This window comes from Ornithodoros turicata, chromosome 7 (assembly GCF_037126465.1).
Source record: "Ornithodoros turicata isolate Travis chromosome 7, ASM3712646v1, whole genome shotgun sequence".
Lineage (NCBI taxonomy): Eukaryota > Metazoa > Arthropoda > Arachnida > Ixodida > Argasidae > Ornithodoros > Ornithodoros turicata.
The window spans coordinates 23,800,807-23,820,102 of NC_088207.1; the positions used below are offsets into that span (position 1 = coordinate 23,800,807).

Sequence of the window (19,296 nt, forward strand, 5' to 3'; positions counted from 1 at the left end):
CGTTCCCGATTTGTTGATAACGAGATTCTAAGCTATTATGTATCAAAATAGGCTCCGCCTCCCGTTTTAAACAAATCAGGGACGAGAACGTTGTCACTCGGGATTATGGTTGGCTAGGAGCGTGTTATGTAGTGAATTTCATTGTAGAACGTGTAGAACGCTGTGTACCTCCGCGTTGGCGTTTCATTGGGTGCTACCATTCTTCAAATGCCGTAACAATGGATATGGGTATCTGGATGGCGCTACGTCTACTCGCCCGTATCCGAAAAATAGTACACTTTTGTATTAACGCTGCACATGTTACGAAGGAGAAGTATGAAACAATAAATTGTAAGTCGAATTAGGTGAAATATTGTTTTTCCACGTAACTAAACATCCGTAACTAAATACATGCAGATAGGAGTTCTTACCTTCTTACGCTTCTTCTCTTCGCAGGTGTGCAAGCTTCACAGCTCGACGCCAAAGCAGGCGAAGCGCATAGATCCCACAACGTGGTCATGGTTCCTTCTGAGTAATAATATTCTGTACATATATGACTCACCGCGAACCATGGTGACAAAGGTAGGATTCGGCAAATAGAAATACGTTTTTTGAACTTGAACTTGCGCGCTTGCGTGGCGCGGTTATTCTGCGTGCGTGTCTTTGAAAGGGCGATAAGGCGCCAAAAACGCGATAAAACTGGTGTAAAAGTATAAAAGAAATGAGGTGCGCGAACGAAACCAAATTTACGATTTCCTTCTCTATGTTGGCAATGCCTCCTATTGGGTCTCTCCAAATCATTTGAAGCGGCCAATGGCGCTTGGTACGAATTTTGTGTCAACACGGCAGTCCTACTTCCACTGCGAGAGCATCCCCAAAGCTGCTCAACTGGGGTACTATATGTAGAATACCACATGCCGTAACCAACACTTGTCGTGCTGTCGGGTGCGATGCTGCTTCATCGCGTATGGTAGAGAAAGAAAATTGTCTCGCTTATCTATCTTCCCGTTGCTTGTCAAAATCGTGGAAGAATTACTTGGGTACTACAGACTTGGGTATTACACTTGGTACTACTTGGATATTACAGAGGTAAAATAGAAAAGCGCACTGGAGTTGGACTGCTTTCCTTTATCTTTTCAAATTCTTGACGACGCTCCACCCAGGGTTTCGAGAACGTTGTCGCCACTCGTCAGTGTTTCGTGAACAGTGATGGCACCCAAGCAGCACAACATCTTTGGACCAATTTTGGATCAATATTCGCAATGTCGGGCCAATATTGGACCAAGGGTGGGACAAGATACGGTGCTGCTTCGGCAGCTCCTTTCCTCTTCGGCCCCGGCTTTTTCAGTTTCGAACGTACAGCTCACGTATATACTTATACAGTGTGTTTCAGGTAGATCCCCGTGCTAAATAATCATGAATCGAAGAACTTCCCGTTTCAAATGTATCTGTCAGACACCGCTTGCAAGCTGCGCACCGTGTGAATGAGTGGTAGGAGCTCATTACAACAGCGTCGACATTAAAATGGGTACTACCCGTTTTCGGGAAACTCTGCACCGAAGCAGATCGCAAAAGGACTGTCTTCCACTCTTATCCAGGGAAGGATAACTGACGTATTTTGGTTACCGTTTAGCACCCTGTTTTGCCCAAGTGCTGCTTCGGTGTAACGCGTACACGCTATACAAGTAATTTTACGTTGTTGGGATGCGCACATGTTGCAAGATAAAATGTTGGAACATTTTTTCAGTCTTCAGTCACTCTAGACGGGCGTAACTTTCATCCAATGTCGCATTCATAAGCGGACGCTCTCAATAGTAAATAATACTCACATGGCCACAGTGAAGAGAAAAGTAAAAGATAAGTAACTAAGCATCATAGGCTGGCATCCTCGTGCTATGGTAGAGTATAGTCATCTGTTGATGTCATGGAGTTATGAGGACTGGGGCGTGGTAAGCGAGGGATTGCACCCTCCAATCCAATTTGCGCTTTCTTCCCATGCTCCCGTGTAGTAGTTAGAGCATTACAGGGAATGGAGTTATCAAAATACAAAAGCAAAAATGAAAAGTCACTCAAATGTCATCGCACAACAGGAATTAGCCATTACCCGATTCAGTACCGGACGATAAATTCGTTTGTTTCCGGTAATGGAGAACCGTGGTATGCGTTTCCGTTTCCGTTATCGTTGCCATCTCCAATTTCGGTAAAATACCGTTTCTGTTTCCGTTACCATGATAGGCAAGCCTGAGCGATGGGCAAGACACGTAAACAAACACAAACACGAAGGCTCAAAACCAGCAAGACGTTTAATTTAATTAATCTAATTCAATTAAACGTCTTGCTGGTTTTGAGGCTTCGTGTTTGTTCGTGGATAAATTCCACGATATGCAAGCCTGAGCGATGGGCAAGACACGTAAACAAACACAAACACGAAGGCTCAAAACCAGCAGGACGTTTAATTGAATTAATTTAATTTCAATGTCGAAACACCATTCAAGGCTCCGTTTTCGAGCAATTGCTGGATAATCTCGACAGCTACGGCGAAAATGTGACCACCACCATGGCGGCCAAGCGTGTTCGTTTGACGTCATGTGAAAACACCGTGAATGGTATATCCGGCGCTGAAGTAGAAAATTTCTAATATCACCTTTGAAAAATAACCTTTGTACAGATCAGTACAACATGAAATCTACATACCAAGAAATCTACATACCAAGAAATCTACAGTACCAAGAAATCTACAGTACCAAGAAATCTACATAAAACCACTATGTGCTCGAGTTACATATTAGCAGTGAATAGTCACTGCATAGTTGTGAATGCATAATATTCGTGAATTGGTTCGTAGGCGTGCATGGCCGCCCAGGATTCCAACGCCGCATTCGGATACTGCCTGTTCTACACCGAGACTGCAACCAGTGCTCCAAGCTGTCCTCCCATCAAACTGGCGAATCAGACAGAACTCCGTGGCCCAGATTCCCTTCTCCGCTATGCCCAGACTCTGACGAAGAGAACGTACGCGGCAGGGGCATTATGTCCTAAAGTTCCACTTTGAACAGCGTCGTTGCTAGCGCGTCTCTGCGTATGCGGCAGGCACAAATGAGACAGGTGCCAGTGAGTGACAGACTGAATGCCATTTACCGTTCCTTCCAGACACTAAAATAGCGAAATAAAAAATAGCGTGTCATCACGTCTCCGCGTCTCCTCAGCCGACTTGGCCCATTTTGATATAGGGCAATTGTTGGCATGCAATGCGGTGACATTCTGTGCAGTGCAGCTGATGGCAGTGATGGTAACTAGAATGAGTGCAAGCGAGCTGATCTAAAACCCTGACGGTGGGTAAAGAAAACATCGGACGACACCGGAGTGTGTCGGTGTCGTCCGTTCTTTTGCGCAAACTCGATCCGGCAGCCCTTGATCGTTAAAAAATACGGAACCGATTGCATCCGGAGAGAACGCCAGCGGGAACACTAAATTGGACAGAAGGCGCTCTCGCTGCGCAACCCCAGACAATGGTCAGTGCACGGCCATCACGGCCGTTTTCAAATAACTTATTTTTCCTGATTGCGAACGGGTGTTCAAAAACGTGTCCGCCTAAAGAGTATTCGAAACAATGCTACCGACTACCGTGACAGCTGCGGTTTAGTCTCTTTCGTTCTTGCATGCCTGAAACAATATAAACTGCTGCCGCAATGTAAGTCCAACAGACCTCTACCCGAGAAGCGTCATCATGACATTGGTAGACAGATTGAAACCAAAAATCTGAAGGAGAGGGATGGGTTCCACGAATGGGCACTTGTTCGCTGCGTCTTATAGACCTCTCCCTGTCTGTAAATAAATGGCGCCGTAGTGTTCGTCAGCGCCACCAATTTGGTAGTTTAAATACAATCGAAGCTAGGGGCGAACAAGGTCGGGCCCGAAAGCGACGGTCTTGAGGGATTAGATGGTCCCTGAAAGGGACGCGACCTTCGGTCCTACTTTACTTTCAATAGGCGGCAGCGAACAACGAATGGGCACTTGTTCGCTGCCTCCTTTCTGACTCCCTTTCCGATTTGTTTCGGTGTCAGTCTGTCTCCCAACGTCATGATGACGTGTCTAGGATAGAGTTCAATTTAAAGAAAATGAAAAGTAGGACCGAAGGTTGCATCCTTTTCCCTCAAGAACCCCTCAAGACCGTAGCTTTCAGGGGCGACCTTGTTCGCCCTAGCTTCGAGCTTAGTTCAAGTCTACCAAATTGGTGGCGCTGTCGAACACTATGGCGTCAAACAGGGAGAAGTCTATTCGCCGGAAACACTAGGGGTTCTCGGTGAACTCGTCACGGTGTAAATAAATATCATGGATGATCGTAATCGGTTTCTGATGAAGAGCGTCCGCTCGAAATGAACTTTTTGTGGATACGGTAGTCCCAGTGTACCTGGCAGTCCTTATCGTTCTGAAGTGCTGTGAGATGATGTGAGATGATGTGATGCTGATGTTGAATGAAGGGCTGTGACCCAGGGCGAATCCAGGATTTTGCTGAGAGGGGGTTCCAACGTTGGCCATACGCGTTCTCGGTTAATTGTAGGCAGAAATTGAGGTGGTGTCAGTACATCCTGACGCCCCCCCTCAAGTAGGTGTTATGTGATGTAAACTTTTTGACGTTGAAGTCAGTATTATGGGCCTTGAAGGTGCACTCATGTACTTGTGACTTTAAAACATTTCTTATTATTACGGCTTGGGCACCAGCGATACGAGGGCGTGGGTCCATATTAAAGGGGTGTGGTGCTACTTTTTCCAAGTTTTCCGGTCACTGTAGCTGCAGTCTCTGTGAAGTTTGATATGTTTTCGGTTATCATTATGACTATGGCACCAGCGATACGAGGGCATTGGTTCAGAGGTCCGGTGCTAACTTTTACGGTTTTTTTGGTCATCGCTACAGGAACCCCTTGAAGGTAAAACGTTGTTCCTTGTGAGTGTGACTGGCAGGCACCTGCGATGTAGCTCCAGTCCCTGTGAAGTATAGACAACTAACAACGACAACAAGCAAGTGACAACTAACTGACTTAATCGCGCTTCGCTGTTACTGTAGTGAATGAGATATAAAACCGTAATTAACAGCACATCACCCCTCAGAAATGTACGTCACCAAAATGTCCGCAATCGAAACAGAGTGGTAAATGGCACGCAGCAAATTTTACATGGTTCACAGCAATAGCAATAACAGTCACGCAAAGGGAGTACGGCCGCTCGGGAGTGTGCTACTCCCACTCAAAAGTGACAACTAACTGATTTAATGGCTCTTCGCTGCGATCGTAGGGAATGAAATGTAAAACATAGATCACCACCCCTTTAAAACTGCACTATAAGAAAGTATGCACCACCGGTAGCAAAGTGCTAAATGTGTGCTCATTATGCCCCTCATGTCTCAACCCAGCCCAGCTATGCGGCAGATAAAACATAGCTCTCACTGGAATTCAACTTCAAAACCCATCGCCTACCCTTCCGAACCCATAATCGGAATTTACCTTCAAAATCCATCACCGACCTCAGACCCGATGATGATCGGGTCGGGGATCCCGGTTGATAGGATCTGAAGCAAGTCAGTGTGATGGGTTTTGAAGTCGAATGAGGGGTTGTGATGTGTTGGGTTCTAAAGTTCGAGTTAAAAGAGTGGCTGTGATATGACAGGCTCTGAAGATGACGTTGAATGATAGGCTACATAGAAATCATAAGGAGAGAGGCTAGAAGAAAAGGTGAGAGCGATAGAGCAAAGTGGATGACGGAGGAGCCTTTCCTCCTCACTCAGACACCATCCAGTTAGACGAAGAAGGGCGCGCGCTTCTCCTCCTCCTCCGTCGTTGACAGGGTGGAGCACAGGGGTGACACAAACCCGCCATTGTTGTAACTACCCTAAAGCGGGTGCTTTTCGCAAAACCGCCATCTTGTCGTGGTCGCACGTCATACGCAACGTCATTTTGAGGTCATGTGACTGACTAGATGTCGTTTTACACTGGGGTTCGATCACACAGGAAGTCCCAAAGCCAAGTCATGATCTTGGTATTAGGTGTCACCTTTCCATAGGGTACACTGTAAACTGAAAAACACCCTATAAATGGGTGTAAATGGCTTGTTCTATAACACACACCACTTACACCGTATGGTCTGAAACACCCTTTTTAGAGGGTGTATTCTGTGTAAAACACCCTTTGAAAAGGTGCTTTTCCTTGAAAATGCCTACTTTTGCACCCTTTAAACACCCTTATAAGAGGGTGTAAGACTGTTAAACACCCTCTGCACCTGCATGTTACGTGTACTAAGACAGGCGTACGCCACAGAAGCAGAAGAGATGCCGACACATTGCTTGTGTGCACAGTCTTGTTGCATGGCTTACCCACTGGTTGCGCAATGCATATGAGTGCTTCTATCTAGCCTTTTCTGATGCTTCTAAACATGGGGCGTCATTGTAATGCATCAGAACGAAGTCGCGTTCTCCCTCCTCCACTGACCCTGAAAACTCGTTAAATACGACATATCAATTCAGATAGACAATTTATTTTGCAACTGGGGTTACCGTCGGTTACTCTTCTCTACAAACTACTCGCAAAGTGATAAAGTTATTCCCGTGCACAAGAGGGAGAAACATGTTGTGAATAAAGAAATCAACATCTTTCACCACCTTTGCATGCAGCATGGCACAATGCTGGGCCTGTTGGTAGATGTTAAAAAGGTTAAAACCAGCGTATAAAATGTAGACTAAACTATTGCTACTCCAGCGTGTCGTTTGTCCCTCTCCTCCCTCTTGTCTGCGTTTTATCCGCTCGTTTTAACCTTTCAGCATGGTATTTCGGTAAAAGTATTTCGGGGTTTATAGGAGTTTACACAGAGAAGGAGGTGTTTCCTCTCCCAAATACGCTACTAAAGGTACGATTTTGAGGGTGTTGAACCCCCTAACCCACCTCCTCCCCCCCCCCCGAAAAAAAAAAGCTGACTATATCCATGGTTGTATGTAAGTGAAAAAACCCAATGTCGGACATGCTGCGGGTGTGTCCACCTTGCTATGAGCTGTTGACTCGGCATCGCATTACCGTCAGCTGTTCCCTGTTGGTTTTGCGGCGATTACGTAGAGGTGTACGCTGAGCAATATGGCAAGGATGCAATGATAATGCAGTGCCGAGTGAGCCGCTCATGGCAAGGCGGGCACCCCCTAGCACAAGTGGGACAGTCGAAACACTCTTTCCCTTCATTTCGCCCAAGTGCCGCTAGGGTGGCTCTCTTCCCGCTCCGCAGGTCAGAGGCGCATTCAAGTAAACTGCTTCGAGCTGTACACATATATTCCTGACGAACACATATCTTATCGCCCTCATTGTATTACAAACGTCACCCCCTCTCTGCACATTCTTCCTGTGCGTCTGAAAGTTCCCTTGAGCTGAGTGAAAGAGCTGAGGTTCACATGTTTGAGACACCAAACCCAGGCTGACAAGAGAGCACTAACTTCCCTAGAAGAAAGCCATAGAAGACACTGGAGGCCATAGCAAGACTGTTCAAGTAAGCACGGAAAACCCTGTCGAATGTCTGAGAGGGCAGGTGTCCGATGTAGGGATTAACTCCTGCTGTATTCTCAATAGCGGTCCGCCTGTGCAACGAGATGCTGTCCAGCATAGGCAGTTTCCCGAGGTTGGGAAGTCGTACTGTATATTATATCCATTTGAGAAACACATGCTTGGATGACGCAGCTTAGGGGACAGAAGCGTCTGAGAAGGCGATGCTACTCTACAAATGCAGTCAACCCTCGATTTATGAACACCCTCTGTTTCCTGAAACAGAATCGAGGGATTCATAAATCGAAAATTCCGTTAGGTGAGTACTATCGAGCAGTATTTGAGAGTTGGGATTGCGTTTATAATGTAACATATAGCTAGCACAATAGCCGACATGGACCGGGACCACGTCACTGGTACGCTCAGAAATCCTCCTGACCTGCGGCCATCTTATTCATAAATTGAGGTCAGGAACACTTGGTCCCCCTAATGCGTCCCTGGAAAACCCGTTTGTTGTCCGGATTTCCAGGGTTTAAGAACCGACGGTGCAATACCTGGAGAAAGTTTCGTCCGTTCCTGCGTCATTCATAAGACCATAGAATAATCCCTTTGAAGGTTTCTGTGGACCTCGGAACGATCCGTTCATAAATTGAGAGCAAAAACGCTGGGCAACTCCTAGTTCGTTCCCAGAAATTCCGTTCATTATTCGGATATCGAAGTTCATAAAACGAGGGAAAAACTCATGTAAAAAGTTTGGTCCCTTGTGCTCCTATTCATCAAACGGGGGAATTCATAAATCGAAGGTTCATAAATCGAGCTAGGCGTCCTGATAATGTTTAGACAGAAGACTATCAGGATTTCTTGATCACATTAAAGGTCAATAAGTGTAATGTCAAAGACGATTGACAGAATAAATTTGGTGCACTACGTTTAGGAAGAAAATTTATCAGCCTTTTTGTAGCAACCAGTTAACGATGATTGGTTCTCAGTGAACCGCATGTGAAAACGACAGAAAGATTTGCATGAGAAAAGGGTCCCAAAAAGAGACGGACATTTGTCATCGTTGTGAGAACTTTCCATTATATTTTGTTCCAGACAATCATTTCCTCTTGTGTGAACCGTCAATATTTGCTTGTACTTTGTATTTGCTCCACATAGCTAACCAGGCGATTCATTCGTTTGCCCTTGTAATAAGCTACCCTGAAAATACCCTGCAGTGCCGTTTATGTACCTCAGGAGTGATATTTTCCATATAATTGTTCATTAAAGCATTCCATATGTGGTGTGAACCGTGTTTGTTGCTATGTCTCTTTGTTTGTTTGTTTTTTGTTTTGTTTTTTTGTTTTTGGAACCACAGTATCTCTACTGAGGTCATAGGACGAAAGTGCTGTCCCAAAAAATGATGTTTTCCTTTGTGTGTGTGTGTGTGAGTGTGTGTGAACAACAGTAGGTTCTCCGAAACACCTTTTGTATTGAGGTTATCATGAGCAACAAAAAATGTTTAGTTGTATAAGTAATGTCGAGGCTGCCGTTGGCAACACGTCGGCGACACGAGGGCAGGTTTAGCTGGTGCTTCACATAGCACAGTATGTCAAAATATGCGTGGTGACACACAATGATGAAATCCTAGTTCCATCATAGCCTGTCAAGGACAGTTGAATCACATGTTGCTATGAAGGTATTTGTGCATGCATGAGTAGTATAGGGTCTGGGCGATTTGATTCCTTCGCCGCCAGGCGCCGCCACTGTCGGGCATTTTTCCACCAGGGCCGACTACTTTCGCGATTTTTTTTTGCACGCGGTGGGTAGCACGTGGGCGGAGGACTTCCCGGGCGCTTAACATATGCATGTACATGCAGAGAAGAGTCATACACAAAAGTACAAATAAAAATATGCTTATTAAAGGAGCAGTCCTAGAGGCACGCAACCTTGTTTCTGTTTTTAGTCAGTATGGAATGTTAGGCGGCCGAAAACAGTTTTTTCCACAATTAGTGCAACCGAACACTCTTACAATTGAACTTCACCATATAGCACGCTTTTAGCCAACCAGCATCCCGAATGACAACGTTCTCGCCCCTGATTTGTTGAAAACGGGAGGCGGAGCCTATTCTGTGCCGTGCATAATGGCACAAAATAGGCTCCGCCTGCCGTTTTCAACAAATCAGGGGCGAGAACGTTCTCATTCGGGATCAACGTTGGCTAGGAGCGTGCTATGTGGTGAAGTTCATTTTTAAGAGTGTAGCGAAACTGGGACTCCTGCTATAGCCCCTGAACCTCCCATGTGCAAAGCACCCTCCTTCGCCTTCACGATAGACACGTGATCAGCGCCGCCACGCGCGTCACTATGTGACGCGAGTGGTAGGGACGCTCATCATTGGACCTGGGATCACATGATCGAGGTGAGCTACACTGCACAGGTCGGAGCGTCTGCTACCCCTTCGGAGACGCCATGCGTTCTCCAGCTGCGTGATGTCCGAAACGGAGGATTTGAAGGCTGTCAACAACACGACCACAATTTTTTGGGACTGCTGACACCACGGGAAGACCGATACCCCAGTGCTTCCTGACAGTGTGCAGCCTTTCTGAACGTTTTCACCATACAGTTCGTTCAGTGGCTAACAGGTGGCGCCACAATACCGCAGTCATCGCTTGCTTTCTGCTGCTGTGAGTTCTGAGATTGCACAGAAGCCACGGATATATTACTCTTGTGATTGCAACCATTTTGTCAGGCAGCATGTATGCTTTGTTTTTTTAGAAAACGTGATATAAGTCATATAAAGTCAACAAGAAACAGCTCGCAATGTTCGTAGCAGACGGTTTTTCCTATCAATGAATGAGGGGCTCTCTACCACAAACGTCACACTTGGGATAAAAATATTTTGTGGGAATGCTTTTCACGTACTGCTTTACAAGATGACAGCAGTTTTTGACCATGTTACATACCACTTTAATGCTCCTTTAAAACCAACCGTATCTCCAATTCTTTATTAAAGTCAACAGTGCTGGGAATTGTGCCACTTATGATGCCAATTAGGTGAAGGAAAAATTCCCAGCCGAGAAACCCTCACTATCTGAAACAGCAGAAAAAATACACAAGACAGTACATGTAATAGAAAACACATATGTAGTGACTATTTATTAAATTTAATAATGCTTCTGCTAAACTAGTTTTGATGTCCTTGAGGGTGTTGGGATCTGAAAGAACACAAAATCAACATTCGTCACATTGCTTACCACTCGATAACTCACGTAGCCCACAGCAGTGACCTGAAAGAGGACTTATTATTATATCAAACCACAATCTCATTCAGTAACACATACAATGCATTGCCCCAAGGTAGTCTGAAAGAGAATCCCACTTAATATCAACATACAATACACACACACACATACAATACAATGCACAATCTACACACAATACAATAATCCATACATTGTGGTGGCGCAGAACCTCAATAGTCTGAATGAGAGTCACAATTAATCTACTTTTACATCTTCTACATTTAAGTAATACAGACATTATGGTGCCAGCACCGTTGGATAGTCTAAAAAAATATTCCCAATATCAACAGCCACACACATTAGAATAATACACAAATTGCAGCACTTCCGAAACACAAGAGTTTAAATAGGCATTTGCTAATAATAACATATACTCCATTAAACCCATAATTTTACTGACATTCTGGGGGTGGCGGCACCTGTGAAACGCCTGAAAAGGATACATACAATTAATAATAACTAATAAAAATCATACAATAGTACATAATTATTGTCACCTTCGCGCCCACCGAGTCGTCTGAAATGGAACTCGTACATTAAAATCAAATCAATGAAATTTCGATACTACATACAACTTGGTGGCTGCAACTTGGGGGCTGAAACAAGAAATAAACTTTAAACACTTCTCGTATTCACTATAATTCCGTACCATGCCCAAAAAAGGTCTCAAAAAAGAAAGTCGGACTCGAGGCAAACACTAAGAAAGACAGCATTCATGAGAAAAAGGACTACTCTGCAAAGCAAAACTGACCGCTGTCGTCATGCGACATCTTTTAACTGATGTAGTAAGAACAAACTTATCCCAAGCAGCATGCCATATTGGTCTAATATTGGACCAGTGTGGGCTTCCAGGATTACCAGTGTTGTCCAATATCAGCTGCCAACATAGGACCAATATGGGAGTGCAACCTCCATATTGTACCAATATGTGCTGCCTATATCAGCAAGCCTATTTTGCCCATATTGTGCCAATATTTCCGTGATAACGCTGCTGGTGTGTCTGCGTAACAATAACGCATTATGCAGTATAATATCTACTACTGATATTACTTCTCTCTTCTTTTTTTCCTTTTTTATTTCTACAGATCTTCTTATCAATCCACATTGCATCATGTTACAAGAACAGCACTGCATCGCCCAAAAAACTAAGAACAGGTGCTGTACCCGTCCTGCTGAAGGAACCAGGCAGTCTCACAGAACTGCGAATGCCAAACATCCCTCAGAAGCCTTCATTGGGATCACAATAGTGCATGAACCAAAGATTTCCAACCGGCTCCTAGAGTACAAAGGAGCAAAGCAGTTTCGTGGCGGTGATGAACATACACCTCAGCAACACACACTGCCTGAAGTAACTTGAAAGCACCTAGCACTATACAGAACAGACATCCCTTCCTATCAAACGTTGTGGCATCGAACAATATACATACATACATACATTTATTTACTTTAAGGACCCTCGATGAGGGTAATATGGGGCCCATATTACCAAGTTTGAGCCAATGTGGGGAAAATGTTGGCAAAACAAGTCCCATATTGGACCCGTATTGCCAATGCCCAGCTAATATGGGTCCAATATTGTGTGCTGCTTGGAATCATACTACTACACACTTGCAAAGGGGATGATATAGGACCGTCTAAGTTTCCAGCTTTTTTTTTTTACTCGGTCTCTTTTTTCTTTCTTTCTTTTTTTTTTTTTTTTTTGTTTGTCCCTGCAACCCCCGATCCCGGAGCACCTTGATGTTGGCCCCCAAAACCGAAGCCGCCTCCGGAGGTCCGGAGGTCCCGGAGCTCGCCCATGCGAGGCTCTTCTTCTTCACACAACAATGCGCGGCCAGTCCAGAAATGGAAGCCAAAATGCGTCACCAAGACCACGCTCATCTTACGCAGCCAAATCGTATTCGCATGTGTCTTATAGGTCTCCATCCTGAAAGCACACCTGATCGCGTACAACACCACTTTTGATCCCGACGGACGCGTCGAAATTTGTCTTTCAATTGAGTAAAGCATAAGTAAAGTAAACGCATGTCCTTGTGAACGTCGCCATACATCGCCCGCATTTGTTTCGCTGGGAGAGAGCAGAAACGCAAAGGAAGTGAGTATTGGGCGATAGTGTGAAAGGAAACCAAGATGATAAGGCCAACAGGGAGCGCACATGTTTAAAGAAACGTCTCACAAAATCCAGAGCGATACTTCATTCCTTAGGAACGCCCCTCGTAAGTGATGTTTTCACCGATATCATTTTCTTTGTTTCTACACTCTAAAAACGGAGCTTCACCGCATAGAATGATATCATTCTGTGTCCTTATTTGCTGAAAATGGGAGGAGGCGCCTATTTGGGACACATTATGCATGTCACAGATAGGCTCCTCCCCCTGTTTTGAAGGAATCATGACACAGGATGATATCATTCGGAATGATGGTTCGCTGGGAGCGTGCTATGTGGTGAAGTTCTACGTGTAACATCACAGTACCATTACATCTTTTTTTTAACAGTGTAGAAAGGCACTCGTGGCAATGGTTGGCGCACAGCGTGCTATGCGGTGAAGTTCTGTGTTAAGAGCGTAGAGGGCTCATCGCGGGAGCAGCCCACAGCATAACACCTCAGATAAATGATTGTCTCAAAATCTCATCTTCACCGCGGCCAAGTTTGCTGACATTGTCAAGCACAACTGTCTAATTATTAATTCACGTTTGCAAACAATGACACTTCAGTCGATATAAGAGCAGCATCAGCCGCGGAAATATATCTTGATTAGTACTAACGGAACGGAAAACCGAAGCTAAAGGTAGCGTTCGATGCAATTGTTTGCGTTCAGCGTGCTATGCGGTGAAGTTCTGTTTGTTTGTTTCTCTTTTTCTTTTCTTTTTTTCTTTTTTTACGGGGTAGAGCGTGTCAACAGATGATCATGTGTTAAACGAGAGAGTTCACTTATTTGGCCTGCGACTTCCTCTCAGGAGGACGTGGTGCCGTACAGAAACAGTGTAGCATGTACACTTAGACCTGCGCGAATAGTGGTTTGAAACCCGAAGCGAATACCATGTAAATAGCTGCAAAATGGAACGGTTTGCACATGTAGGTGGATTGGAAATAAAGTGCAAACGTATACAGGAAACGTTAGCAGAGAACGGCTCTGTGAGGCCGACAACGACGATCCCTTTCACCATCACAACCACCACCACCACCGAGAACAGATATATTTTAATGTAATTAATTATTATGTATTTTTATTTTATTTATTAATCAATTTTTATTTTTATTTTATGCATTCGAGCACGGAAGAGAGTGCTGCGCCACCTCGTTTTGACTTAAGGAAACTGATAAGACGATCCTCCTAGTGCACTTACACAGCGTCTCTAGCTGTTTCGCTGTAGATTAATTGTTTGTTCATGCGTGGCCTTTTTCCCGGCAACTATTCGAATATATTCGGCGTGAAAGAGGCATTCGATTCGATTCGCAATTCGAATACCGAAATTCGCATTCGGTTCGGAATTGGAATCGAACGTATAAGTATTCGCTTCGATATTCGAATACAGTATTCGCTTGGCACTAATGTTCACCGTCTCTGTTTAGTATCCTGTTTGCAGAAATCTTCCAATAAGCACCAACTGCTGGCGATATGAAGACTGCTCTGTTTGTCTTTAGTATGATCGTCTTCATTTGTAAGTGCCACTTTTTTTTTTACTATTTTGGGTTAACCAACAAAAATTGTATAACAACAAGTAATCCAAGAAAGATACGAACGGCGGGTAATATCCCGTTTCGGTTTCACGACACCGCATAAAAGTGCAAGGCCGGAATAAAGATGGTTTGTGACAAGCTTAAAGAATTACAAAACACAACCAGCACGTTTTGACCCGAATAGTTTACTTGATTGCTTGGCACAACAAAACCTGCTGACGTTGACATTAGGACAGCCAAGAAAAAAATGGATATAAATTCAGGATGATTGGTTGCGCGAATTTGATTGAAGTTTCTTCTACGGCGATTCTAGGGGGGAGGGGGGGAGGGGGTATGTTTCATAGATTGACAAGAAAGAAAAAGGGAAATGTCAGCGAGGCTTATGCCGGCTTGCTATTCCAAAAAAGAAAGAAACTCAAAATACACAAAAAAGAAAGAGAAAGGAAGTGAAACAGTAAGGGGGAAAAGAAAAACAGTTAGTGCCTCACAGACACGACATGCACAAGAAAGCCCACTCAGAGGGCAGACGCAGATCCCGAGTGTTTCAGGAAGCGGAACCGGGCTGTGGTGGCGGCCCACTCGGTAGGCCGAGGGACGGGACCAAGGAGGGTGGCCATGGAGATTGTGTTGCACCCAAGCTGCAGTAGACGGCGGGCGACGGAGGGCTTGCCATTGGGGAACGTGTTGGTGGCAGTGCAGAAGACAATGAGGAATGTCGGTCACCTCGCCACAGGTGGAACACAAGGGGGAGCTCGATTGGCCCATTTTGTAAAGGAGCAATGGGGTGCGGGCAACGTTGAGATGGAGGCTCTGCAGCAGTGATTTTTCCTGATGACTGCAGCGACACGCAATGGTGAAGTCAACCGACGAGGGGTCGATGGACTGGATGTGACTGCTGTAGGCGACGGCCTCAGATCTAGATGCTTGGGCACGCGCAGCACACTGGCGTCGAATAGATAAATGGCAAACCGAAAGTGTAAGGGGTAGACGTGCAGTGGCAGGAGTAGCAGCTGTGGCAGCTCATCTTGCAGCCGCGTCTGATACTGGGCATCATTAGAAAGTACATGTGACAGCGTTGTTTTAGCTAAGGTTTGTGTCCTCAATGTCCCTCTGATGGATAACGTGCAAGCAGCAATATGGAAGAGCTGGATCTAAAACGCTCGTCCTGCGAGTGAAAGCCAGCGCTAGCATAAAAATACCAACCCATATAACCACAACAGAATCCCAGTGTGGCCACCAACCTGCTTCCGACCTAAGGCTTCCGCATCAATCACTCTTAATCTATGCATTTGTTTCGAGCATCGATTGGAACAGGCACCCGAGTTTCGGACTAAAGATGAGTGCGGGTGCGGGTATGGCCGCGGGTACTCGCGGATACCCGCGCAAGTTTGCTCTTCGCGGGTGCACATCTTCCTGTCATCGCGGGTTGCGGGGTAAGGCGCGCGTAGACGCGCACTCCCTCCACGGATTATGCGGGTATACTCGCAATACTCGCAGGTGTAAAGCCAGCCCGTCGGCTTTTGGTGCACGATCCGATTCATTGTGAGTATTTGGCCCAAAATAATTTATTGAAGATGTTGTTCGCTTTCCCCCCACATCCAGACCCTCCGTGGTGTGTGAGATGATGACTGCTTTGTCACTTACTGGCACCGTGTTCTATGTTTGCCGAATGGGTCTAATTTTGTCTACTTTCCGGCACCATGATTGGTACGCTTCGCGTTAGTAAGCTGGCGGTCACGTCAGCAGCGTCTGGCGCGCTGGAAAAGTAGCTAGGTAACGGACAGTACCGTCAGCTTCAATAAATCACTTCGTGCTGTGACGATCATGTGGCATAACTGAGACCTGCGTACGCATTGGGCTGCGGGGACGCCTGCGAGTATGCAAGTACGCGTCAGGACGTGCGCGTGCGTGTGTGGGTTCCAACAATGACACTGCTTCAGGTGCGGGCAGAAATTTTCATATTCGCACTCATCTCTATTTCGGACATATTATTTATCCTCGATGAGCATCATTATATTTCGACCGGCGACCGTTATGTACACATCACAATCGCCTCGGCAACACGTGTCTTTATTACGCTTTTTCTTGTGGTATTGTGAACTTTTGTATAATGCAGCATCCTGCATGTCCCGTTGCCCGCTGGGAAGAAAAGCAATTGTGGTCCACGAATGTGTCCGGCAACTACAAGCCAACTTTGGGGACGCTGCGGATATCTCGAAGCTGGACAAGACGGATATTTTACAAAGAAGGCTCGGATGCTGGTGAGTATTACTTGACTCCCGATAGCTATCCTTGACAAAACGAACTAATTTCAGCGTCAGTTTTCTGCGAATGACTCTGAAACTGTGGTCACCTGAAACTGTGAATGTTGCCTATACAAAACGTTACTATTGTCCATTAAAGAATGTGCATCCCTACAGTAAGACAGCATTGTTTAAGTTCGTTACAGAATAGGGTCCTGCGTCATATTTACAGCCAGTATAATTCAACGGTATCTGAGTCGTTCCAGGCAGGCAGGTCTTCTGACTGTGACCGAGCACTTGACGTCGGTGGGCTACAGCTTCTGTACTGCATTCATTGTTTGAATTTGTTTCTCACAACGACACGGTTTTCTTTCTTCGTTCTTCTCCCGCACAGGGAAAGGTGCAACTAGAGTCACTAGGTACAACCAGATGCAGTCTGGTGTGTCAGGTGTCAAGATTAATTTCAAACGTCTTTACGAACACGTTGCTGACATGCTTACATGGCGGGATCATCATTGTGTGTATGTTGTATTCGTTGCACGATTTCTTATCGTTTCATTCGATCGTTCGATTCAGTCCTGGTAAATTTCGAAGAGATTGAGCATCGCAACACGTACGAATCCTGCATTCAAAGTAGTCAAAATGGCGCTGCGCACGCTGCTCGCCAAATTGCATCATGACGCACAACAACACCCGTTCCGATATATGATCGGATGGGATAACAGTGAGCTGTTCTGCAATAGCAGCCACTTTAGCGATGGGGCAACTTCGCCAATAATCCTGGCGGTTACCGTGGTATACAGGGAGCATCCCAATGAAGACTACTGAGGGATGCTCGCATGTTTTCTGTGGTGGTTAGTCATCTTGGACTACACAAATCCCACAGCAAGACGGTTAGCGCACCCTTCCCTCTCCTGTGCCACCCTCCCCTCCCTCTTTCACCCTTCCCTCGTCTCTCTCCCCTGGGTGCACCGAGCCGCCACTTCAGAGCATGGATGACCGCACCTTCCCCATACATCAACCCCCCCCCCCCCCCTATCTTCAACGTTGTGCTTCTGGGGAGCAAGCGTCAGTCCTACATGTTCCGCACATCATTGCGACTGCGGATCCAGATTTTTGGTATGCTGCGTGTAGCGGGTCGGGCGCGAATAAGTCATTCCATGAAAACGTATTCAATTTTCAAGCCGGAACATGAAAGAGGGTGGCCGGTCGGATGAACTTGTGAAAATAACATGCGGGTCAGGTGCATGCGGGTCGAGAAAGTCCGACCCGCGCAGGACCCGACGTTTCAACTGCTCTTTGTGACACGGTCATATTGGTTTAGATGCGGGGGCCAGCATGGCATGGTGGAGCCGATAGGTAGGTATATGAAAAAAGAAAGACACGTAGGGATAGCATACCAAGTTACTTGGACTGCGATGTGTAACAGGTGAACAGAGCTCAGTAAAAAATGCCGTAAGTTGGCGTACATTTTGCCCCTTAGTTCGGGGAAAAAAAAACTTCACCGTGGCCATGGCAGTATGATTTACAACTGAGAACGTCCGCTTATGAATGCGACATTGGATGAAGGTTACGCCCATCTAGAGTTGCTGGGCTCCGAGTGACCCAACACATGTTCCTACATTACTTATTTTAAGACTCGCAAGATGTGCGCATCCCAACGACGTAAAATTACTTGCGTAGTGTGTACGCGTGACACCGAAGCAATACTTGGGCAAAACAGGGTGCTAATAGAGCGGAACGGGCTGTCCTCCCGCCAGCTCTCTAACAGCCGTTCCATTACCGAAAACAATACCGGAAACGTAACGAAAACAAAATTGAAAGGCCGGTATCACAAACGGATAACGGCAACGAAAATATAGCAGTAACGAAAATGGAAACGGTAACGAAAATACGTCCGTTATCCCTCCCTGCCTACAACGCCTCTATACGTGCTTTGTTTAAATATCGGGTATATGATTTAGGGAAGGGCTCGAAGCCCCTGAGTAAATGGTTAGCCACAACTACGTTTCGCGGTTCTGTGTGCTAGAGTGTGTAAGTCCTGCGGACTAACGACTAAAAATGTCTTCTCCGTATGTCGTTCTAGCATCATCGAGAGCCTGGAGAAATGCTATCGTGAGAAACTCACAGGAGCCTGTTCGGCGACCGCGGACTCGATGGCCAGCAATACGAAGAAGGTTATGGTCGAAAAGTTCGCTCCGTGCAACTTTAACTGCCACGCCGTTGGCAGGGGCCGCGGAGATACTCCGATTGTTTCCGTGCACCATAAGTGACTCATTCTTGCGACACCGGCACCAAAGAATAACAATGTAAAAGTTACGAAATGGGCCGGTTGGTACATATTAAGAAGAGGTGACGACGGAGAAACAAGAACAACATTTCTGTCGTCACGTCTTCAGTTCAATAAAGGTGTAGTTTAGTTTCCTAGACTGCCAATTGCTCCCCATTTTAGTCCCCTGACCCCGACAGTGACTCCCCAGGACTGCGAATAGTCACTGAACTTCGCAAACGGTCTTCCGAGTGTAACAGTTTACGTAAATATCTGTTCTTGGTCAATGTGATGGCATAAGGCTGTATAACTCAGCCAACTTAGCAATTT

The 19,296-nt window shown here is 45.8% G+C and overlaps 2 protein-coding genes across 3 annotated transcripts in view; both read left to right on the forward strand.

Moving 5' to 3' along the window:
- LOC135400359 (uncharacterized) overlaps positions 1–3,163 on the forward strand; it is a 51,274-nt gene extending 48,111 nt beyond the window's left edge. For both annotated transcript variants that reach the window (XM_064632195.1, XM_064632196.1), the window contains 2 exons: positions 436–561; positions 2,825–3,163. In XM_064632195.1, coding sequence (XP_064488265.1) covers positions 436–561; positions 2,825–3,031 — 333 coding nt within the window. In that variant the 3' untranslated portion in view covers positions 3,032–3,163. The remainder of the gene's footprint in view (positions 1–435; positions 562–2,824) is intronic.
- Positions 3,164–12,882: 9,719 nt separating this feature from the next.
- On the forward strand, positions 12,883–19,124 carry LOC135400361 (uncharacterized). The gene is made up of 4 exons (XM_064632197.1): positions 12,883–12,988; positions 14,347–14,435; positions 16,571–16,715; positions 18,784–19,124. The coding sequence occupies exons 2-4, from the start codon at positions 14,393–14,395 to the stop codon at positions 18,968–18,970; spliced, it is 375 nt and encodes a 124-aa protein (XP_064488267.1). The 5' UTR covers positions 12,883–12,988; positions 14,347–14,392; the 3' UTR covers positions 18,971–19,124.
- The last annotated feature ends 172 nt before the right edge of the window (positions 19,125–19,296 follow it).

What these genes read in the sequence shown, in the direction of transcription:
- LOC135400361 (XM_064632197.1), top strand. Translation starts at nt 14,393, where the DNA reads ATGAAGACTGCTCTGTTTGTCTTTAGTATGATCGTCTTCATTT. An exon ending in TAGTATGATCGTCTTCATTT is followed by an intron (nt 14,436 to 16,570) that starts GTAAGTGCCACT and finishes TGTATAATGCAG; the next exon opens with CATCCTGCATGTCCCGTTGC. An exon ending in CAAAGAAGGCTCGGATGCTG is followed by an intron (nt 16,716 to 18,783) that starts GTGAGTATTACT and finishes ATGTCGTTCTAG; the next exon opens with CATCATCGAGAGCCTGGAGA.